The sequence below is a fragment of the Chaetura pelagica genome, unplaced genomic scaffold (assembly GCF_000747805.2).
Source record: "Chaetura pelagica isolate M959 unplaced genomic scaffold, ChaPel_1.0 scaffold139, whole genome shotgun sequence".
Taxonomy (NCBI): domain Eukaryota; kingdom Metazoa; phylum Chordata; class Aves; order Apodiformes; family Apodidae; genus Chaetura; species Chaetura pelagica.
Genome location: NW_009970717.1, coordinates 8,516,322 through 8,524,274, shown reverse-complemented (window position 1 = coordinate 8,524,274; position 7,953 = coordinate 8,516,322). Strand labels below are relative to the sequence as shown.

Sequence of the window (7,953 nt, the reverse complement as noted above, 5' to 3'; positions counted from 1 at the left end):
CCGGCGGGCCCAGTATTCCCGGCGGGCTCAGCATTCCCGGCGGGCCCGTGCGCCGGAGAAACCGTTACCTGGGTGTGTCTGCCCCTCCCTGGGATGCGTCAGCGCCGTTCGGTGCTGGGGAGACGCCGTGAGACTTCATCTCCCCGGGGCTCCTGCCTCGCTCCCGGGTTCCTGACCGCTGGAACGCTGACGTGAGCAAGGGAACGCCTTTGAGCTCAGGCTGTGGGGAGGAAGAGGGGAGAGGAAGGCTCCTCCAAGCCCCTGTGCGTGGGGAGTGTCCCTGGCAAGCTGGGGGGGTTGGTGTGATGTGCTGCTCGGGGGGGGGAAGGGAGGAGGAGCCCTTCTGAGAAGCAAATAGAAAACGGTGGCATCTCACCTTTTTGTCCATCCCATGTCTTCTCCTGACCCTGACTTCCCTGCTGTTGTTCTGTCCCAACAGGATGTTGGCTTCCAGGGTGTTCAGCCTGGTTGGGAAGAGAGCCCTTTCCACCTCCCTCTGCCTGAGGGCTCACGGGCACGGTGGGTGCAAGAGTGGGGGTGGTTGGTGAGGGTGATGGGGCAGGAGGAAGAAGGACACAAGAAGCTGCTGCTGGGGGGCAGGCAGGGCTGGCTGCTGCTGGGGGGTGGCAGGAGCTGGGGACACCTGGAAGCAGCCCCTGTTCTTAGTGCTCTCCCTTGTCCTTCCTCCCTGCTGCACCTGGAAGTCTTTTTTTTCCTTCCTGGATTCCTCTCATCACCTTCTAGACCTTATTTTTCTTCTTTGGTCCTGTGAAGCAGTAAGAGCTGTGTGTGCAGGAGCTGGAAGCATGAAGAGGGGTGTCTCTTCTCTCCCCCCCCTGCAGCTGGTGTGGTGAAAGCTGAGGATTTCAGCCTCCCAGCCTACATGGACCGGCGGGACGTGCCCCTGCCCGAGGTGGCCTTTGTGAGGGACCTCTCTGCCCAGCAGAAGGCTCTGAAGGAGAAGGAAAAGGCCTCTTGGACCGCCCTGTCTGTGGATGAGAAGGTGGAATGTAGGTAGAGGGGGCTCCACGTGACCTCCCACTGGTGCCACCTCGTTTGTCCCACGTTCATTTGACTAGAAATCAGCCACGGGTTGGGGGGTTCAGGTTAATCCCTGCTCTTCCACTGCATCCCTGCTCTTCCATGGGGGATGCAGGTTGATCCCTGCTCTTCCCAAGGGCTCTGGAGTGGAGCTGGTTGGAAGTTTTGCTAAATATGCTGGAGCTCCAGGTGTGGAGCTCTGTGATTTGTGTTCCTGGAAGCCCTGGTGCTGTTGCACAAAGCCCAGAGCTCCTGCCATGGGGTCTGTTCTGTGCCCAAGATCAAGTTCAGCAATTCCTTCCTTTTCCAGAAGAATAATGGTATTAGTTCCCTGATTCCCATCTGCTCCCAGCAAGCCAGATGCAAATCTTTGTTATAACAATAGCCAATTAGTCTGGCTGAGTAAAACAAAACCCCTGTGTGTTTGAACATTAATGAGCGTGACCAAAGTTCAGCTAATTAAATGCTGATTAAAGCTTTGTGGTCAGTAAGTGCCCTGAGAATAGGGAGGGAGGAGGGGGAAGGGAGGAAGGAAAGAGAAAGGGAAGGAGGAAGGAATAGAGGAGAGTGGAGGGAGAAGGGAAAGAAGGGAGGAGAGTTGAGGGAAGGGAGGGAGGAAGGAAGAGTTGAGGGAATGGAGGAGAGTTGAGGGGAGGAGAGTTGAGGGAAGGAGAGTGGAAGAAAGGGAGGAGATGAGGAAAGGAAGGAGAGTTGAGGGAAGGAAGAGAGGAAGGGAGGAGAGACGAGGGAAGGAAGGAGAGTGGAGGGAGGGAAGGAGAGCACTGTTCCTCTTGTCAGGCCCTTCCCTTTTGGACACTTCCCTCTGGAGAGCCTGTGGGGTGCAGGGCTGTGGGAAACGAGAGCTACGCAGAGATGAACAAAGGGACAAACGAGTGGAAAACCGTCCTGGGGGGAGTCCTGTTCTTCCTGGGGCTAACAGGGCTCATCATCATCTGGCAGAAACATTTCAGTAAGTAAATGCTACGTGGTGGTCAGTTTAAGAGTAAAATGAATGAATGCTTGATGGGAAGTGAGGGAATTTTCTGTCCAGTGCTCTGGGGGGGGCTGAGATGGTGTCTGGAGCAGCCAATCCAGTGACCTCCTGGCAGCTTGTCTCCCAAAACTCCATTTGGAAGTTGTATCTTTGTGGAGATCATAGAATCATGGAATGGTTTGGATTGGAAGGGACCTTCAAGATCATCCAGTCCCACCCCATGCATGGGCAGGGACACCTCCCACCAGTCCAAGTTGCTCCAAGCCCCATCCAACCTGCCCTGGAACACTTCCAGGGATGGGGCAGCCACAGCTTCTCTGGGCAACCTGGGCCAGGGTCTCCCCACCCTTAATAGTGAAGAATTTCCTCCTAATGTCCAGCCTACATCTTCCCTCCTCCAGTTTTAATCCATTCCCCAAATGAGACAGTGTCCATCTTCCGGAAGCTGCTTGTGGGCAAGGGAAGGTGGTGGAGAGAGCTGTGGTGGGAGGGGATGGAGCTGTGGTGCACTGACCCTGGAGCTTCTTCTCCTGATGGAACCTGCTGTCACTAAAGCTCTTTGCTGCATTTGGGTTCCTGCCATGTCTGGCTCCCTTCCCAGCAAACAATCCAACCTGGAGGAAGCTTCTGGCTGCAGTGGAATGAGCTGCTCTCCCTCTCGGGGCTTCATCTCCCCCTGGGGAAAGCTGAGGAGAGAAGGCTTCTCCTTGGGGAAAGTGTCTCCTTGGTTCCCAGTTTGCCCAGTTGGCTGTTGTTGCTCTGCAGTGTATGGCCCCATCCCACACACCTTCTCGGACGAGTGGCTGGCAGCACAGACCAAGAGGATGCTGGACATGAGGATTAACCCTGTGGAGGGCATCTCTGCCCAGTGGGATTTTGAGAAGAACCAGTGGAAGAAATGAAGCAGCTCAGGGGAACCTGCTCTCCTTGAAGATGAAATGATTCCATGGCCTGTGTGCGACCTCGTTGCTCATCTACTGGAACAACCTCTCCACCTGCATAGAAACTAATAAATGTCTGGTGAACTTGAGTGTTGCCTTCAGTTTGCTCTTCAGATACCCTGGGCAGCCCATAGGGACCCCAGGACACCCCAGAGGCCCTGACTAGTCCTGTAGAGACTCCAGGACACCCTAAAGGCCCTCATTAACCCTCTTGGGAGACCCCAGGATGCCCTAGAGGGCCACCACAACACCCCTTGATTCTCTGTAGGGCCTCCAGGACACTCCATTGGCCCTGGTGCTGGCTGGGGGTGATGGCTGGGGTTCCCTGCAGTGTATCGGATCAAGTTCAACGAGAGCTACGCGGAGATGAACAAAGGGACAAACGAGTGGAAAACCGTCCTGGGGGGAGTCCTGTTCTTCCTGGGGCTAACGGGGCTCATCATCATCTGGCAGAAACATTTCAGTAAGTAAATGCTACGTGGTGGTCAGTTTAAGAGTAAAATGAACGAATGCTTGATGGGAAGTGAGGGAATTTTCTGTCCAGTGCTCTGGGGGGGGCTGAGATGGTGTCTGGAGCAGCCAATCCAGTGACCTCCTGGCAGCTTGTCTCCCAAAACTCCATTTGGAAGTTGTATCTTTGTGGAGATCATAGAATCATGGAATGGTTTGGATTGGAAGGGACCTTCAAGATCATCCAGTCCCACCCCATGCATGGGCAGGGACACCTCCCACCAGTCCAAGTTGCTCCAAGCCCCATCCAACCTGCCCTGGAACACTTCCAGGGATGGGGCAGCCACAGCTTCTCTGGGCAACCTGGGCCAGGGTCTCCCCACCCTTAATAGTGAAGAATTTCCTCCTAATGTCCAGCCTACATCTTCCCTCCTCCAGTTTTAATCCATTCCCCAAATGAGACAGTGTCCATCTTCCGGAAGCTGCTTGTGGGCAAGGGAAGGTGGTGGAGAGAGCTGTGGTGGGAGGGGATGGAGCTGTGGTGCACTGACCCTGGAGCTTCTTCTCCTGATGGAACCTGCTGTCACTAAAGCTCTTTGCTGCATTTGGGTTCCTGCCATGTCTGGCTCCCTTCCCAGCAAACAATCCAACCTGGAGGAAGCTTCTGGCTGCAGTGGAATGAGCTGCTCTCCCTCTCGGGGCTCCATCTCCCCCTGGGGAAAGCTGAGGAGAGAAGGCTTCTCCTTGGGGAAAGTGTCTCCTTGGTTCCCAGTTTGCCCAGTTGGCTGTTGTTGCTCTGCAGTGTATGGCCCCATCCCACACACCTTCTCGGACGAGTGGCTGGCAGCACAGACCAAGAGGATGCTGGACATGAGGATTAACCCTGTGGAGGGCATCTCTGCCCAGTGGGATTTTGAGAAGAACCAGTGGAAGAAATGAAGCAGCTCAGGGGAACCTGCTCTCCTTGAAGATGAAATGATTCCATGGCCTGTGTGCGACCTCGTTGCTCATCTACTGGAACAACCTCTCCACCTGCATAGAAACTAATAAATGTCTGGTGAACTTGAGTGTTGCCTTCAGTTTGCTCTTCAGATACCCTGGGCAGCCCATAGGGACCCCAGGACACCCCAGAGGCCCTGACTAGTCCTGTAGAGACTCCAGGACACCCTAAAGGCCCTCATTAACCCTCTTGGGAGACCCCAGGATGCCCTAGAGGGCCACCACAACACCCCTTGATTCTCTGTAGGGCCTCCAGGACACTCCATTGGCCCTAATGAACCTTAGAGAGAGCTCAGCTTGCCCCATAGGGACCCCAAGACCCTCTATAGAAACCTCAGGACACTCCATTGGCCCTAATGAACTTACAGGAACCTCAGGTCACCCCGTGGTCTGTATTGAGCTCTACAGGGCCCCCAGGTCACTCCATAAGGACCCCAGGACCCTCTCAGGTCCCCAGGATGTCTGTTGTGCTGATAATCCATAGGGCAGAGCTTTCCTGGATAGTCCTGTCATGGAGGGAGGGGGGATAATGGGTCAAAGGAAGCATTTCTGGGGCACAGTCCCCAGTCCAGCTGTGCTGAGCTTGGGGCTGCATGGAAGGGAAGCAGATCCCAGCAGGGAGGGGAGGCTCAGTATTCTGTAACTGCTCCCAAAAATCCCAGGTCAGCTCCCTAAAAGGCAAGGGGTGAGTTTTGCAGCCCCTCTGGAGGGGAGATGGGCTCACCCTGAGTGCTCTGCCAGCTGCCCATGGCTCCAGGGAAGTGCCTTGTTTGGAATTCTGTTCTTCCTTGTGACTGGGAGGAATTAACAGGACTGGGAGAGCGATCCTGCTGGGTGCAGGGTTTGTCCCAGCCCCAGGCATCCCAGGTCAGAGCATTGCTGGGATGAGGGAGTCTTTCCTTCCTGGAGCCTCCTCCTCTCCACCCTCCCCCAAAGGCTACAAAAGCCCCAGGGAGCTCGGGAGAGAAACCTGAGCCTTCCCACAGCCCTGGATCCGTATTTCCTCCTCCCCTGCTGGGCACCAGCCACTCTCCTCAGTCTCCTTCACCCACCAGAGAGACCTGCTGGAGCAGCCTGACAGCAGTGAGTGAGCTGAGTTTGCTGGGACTCTGCACATTCCCCTCCTGACCAGTGTTTCTTCTTCATCCCACCCTTGGCAGCAGGATGCAGGGCTGGGATGGGGCAGCTCTCACCACCTTGTCTGGGATGCTGGGGTGTTTATTTGCAGGTAGCCTTGGCAAACGAGGAGCCACTCAGTTCCTGACCCTGGGAAGAGAAAAACACATGGGGAATGGAATGAGCAAGGTACTGTGGGGAGGGGTGGGATGGTGGCCAGCATGTCCTCCTTGGGCAGGACCTTTCTCCTGCAGCCCAGAGGGATGGACACTCATTCCCAGGCCACCACGATGCCCTAGATACAACTGTTTGCATCCTTCCTTGCTCATTCCTCTTTGAAAACTGAGGAAGGGGAAAGCCAACAGTGGTCCCTGGGTTTGTATCTGAGGTGACAAACTGTCTGGGGGGTGCTAAAAAAGTGACAGCTGCCTTTAGATGCTCGTCCCTTGGGTGCTAAGGTGGTGGCATTAGCATCCTCTGGGGGGGGGGTCCCTGCAGGGAAATTTCCTCCCTTATCTCCCCCAGTGGGATGTGTCTGTGCCTGGCAGCCAGGAGCTGCACAGGGGGACATGGGTTTTGCTGCTGCTTGTTGCTCTGCTGAGCTCCTTGTCTGGCAGAGGGGATTGATTTCTGTGTGTGTCCCAAAATAACCACTTGGGTTGTGCCTTTTCAAGCTTAAAATTAGACTATGGGACAGCAACTGAGAGCCCAGGTCAGGGCAAACTCCCTCTGCACGGCTCTGGTGTTGGTTTAACACTGGGGTTTCACCTCCTGTGGGTGCAGCCTGACCTACAAAGGGGCTTTTACAGCCTCCTGGTGCCACCAAACTTTCTTGGAGAGCCTGGGTTGGTGCAGACACATGTTTGTGTTGCAGGATCCAGCTTTGACTTCACAAGTTGTTTGGTTTGGTCCCTTCTAGTGGTCACAGCTTTGCTCCCCTGGGCACAGACATTTGCTGAATCCAGGTGTCTGCACCCCAGGATCAGGTTGGTGTTCAGCTGCAGGTGGGCTGGATGTGACCCAGAGCTGTTGAAAACCCTCCCTACAGCCTCTCAAAACAAGTGTCTTCTGCCAGATGGGTGAGCCCAACTGGGAACCAGCTCCTCCTCTCTGTGCCCCTGGAAACTGCTCTGGTGGGGTCATAAAATACTTGGGAGTTGCCTCTTTTTTTCCCTCCTTCACAGTCCTGCTGCAGTGAATTGGAGACCAAATTTGCATACTTGACAGCACTGACTGCAACATCCTGGCCAGAAAAAAGTATTAAAAATAGCCTGTGCCTTTGCCTGCCCATCCCCAGCTGGCAGGAGGGACCTTTGGAGCTGTTTGCAAGAGGTGGTTGCTAGAGAATAGCAAAACAAAACTGAGCTGTGCCTCCAGAGCCAGGCAGGATGGATCCAGCACCACCTTTCCCACAGCAACAGCACCAAACCCACCCCCCTGCTATTTATGTGCTGAGTTTTCCTGAGCTCTGCACTCCTGGAGGGGTTTGGGTGAGTGCTTGGAGTGGGTTCAGTTTTGGTGCTTGTTCATCAAGGTGGTTCATTAATGAGTTTGTGGTGGGTTGGGGAGTTTGCAGCTGGTCCTGCTGGTACCACCTGCTCAGCTTGATGCTCCCGTGGTGTTGGGTGCACGTTGTCCCTGGTGGCATCTTAAACCTCTGTCCTTTTTGTCACCCCCAGGTTGTCACAGGCCTCTACCTGGGGAACATCCATGGTGAGTCCCTTCCCCTGCTCTACCTCCCTGCTGCTGTGGGGTCCTGGGGCAGGAGGAGCCCCTCAGAGCTTCCCTGTGCCTGCTCCCAGCTGGGGATCTCAGCATCTCCTGGTGATCAAGACCCCTGAAATACTCCCCGTTGCAAGTGACCTGGTGCAGCTGCAGCCCAGGAAAGGGATGTTCACAGGGAGCTGTGCTCACCAGCTGTGCTGGAGCTCTGGGGAACCCTGGCACGGCTGGGGACAACCTGGGTTTGCTGAGACAATCTTTACAGTGAGCCAGCACACCTGCCTTCTCCCTGGGACCTGTGGCCTCGTGGGGAGCAGGGTGAAGCTTGGGTTTCACACAGCAGTGAGGACACCACAGCCTTTTCTACATCAGAGAAAAATCCTGTAGAATCCTAGAAACATAGAACCACTTTGGTAGGAAAAGATCTCTAAGGTGACCAAGTCCAGCCCTTACCCCAGCACTGCCACCCCCACGTCCCTCAGCACCTCCTCTCCTTGGATTTACATCTCCCCAGGGATGGTGACTCCACCACTGCCCTGTCAGCCGGGGCCTGACAACCCTTTTGGGGAAGAAATCATTCCTAATATCCAATCTCAGCCTCCCCTGGCACAACTCCCACCTCTTCCCAATTGTCACTCCTGCTTCCAGACTCGGAGGACCGGGACAGCCTGCACAGGAATGGGGTCACAC

General features: G+C 55.2%; 2 protein-coding genes across 2 annotated transcripts in view; both read left to right on the top strand.

Moving 5' to 3' along the window:
* The first annotated feature begins 440 nt into the window (after window positions 1-440).
* Window positions 441-4,493, top strand: LOC104396377. Its single transcript, XM_010006215.1, has 4 exons — window positions 441-519; window positions 843-1,010; window positions 3,308-3,439; window positions 4,229-4,493. The coding sequence occupies exons 1-4, from the start codon at window positions 441-443 to the stop codon at window positions 4,363-4,365; spliced, it is 516 nt and encodes a 171-aa protein (XP_010004517.1). The 3' UTR covers window positions 4,366-4,493.
* Window positions 4,494-5,709: 1,216 nt separating this feature from the next.
* The window catches only part of LOC104396376 (dual specificity protein phosphatase 22-A-like), a 12,448-nt gene continuing 10,204 nt past the window's right edge, over window positions 5,710-7,953 (top strand). Inside the window, exons 1-3 of the mRNA XM_010006214.1 lie at window positions 5,710-5,730; window positions 7,221-7,254; window positions 7,912-7,953. Of these exons, the coding sequence (XP_010004516.1) occupies window positions 5,710-5,730; window positions 7,221-7,254; window positions 7,912-7,953 (97 nt within the window). The remainder of the gene's footprint in view (window positions 5,731-7,220; window positions 7,255-7,911) is intronic.

Coding starts and splice junctions, on each gene's coding strand:
- LOC104396377 (XM_010006215.1), top strand. CDS start 441: ATGTTGGCTTCCAGGGTGTTCAGCCTGGTTGGGAAGAGAGCCCTTTCC. Junction 1,011..3,307: donor TGTGGATGAGAAGGTGGAAT/GTAGGTAGAGGG, acceptor GGTTCCCTGCAG/TGTATCGGATCAAGTTCAAC. Junction 3,440..4,228: donor CATCTGGCAGAAACATTTCA/GTAAGTAAATGC, acceptor GTTGCTCTGCAG/TGTATGGCCCCATCCCACAC.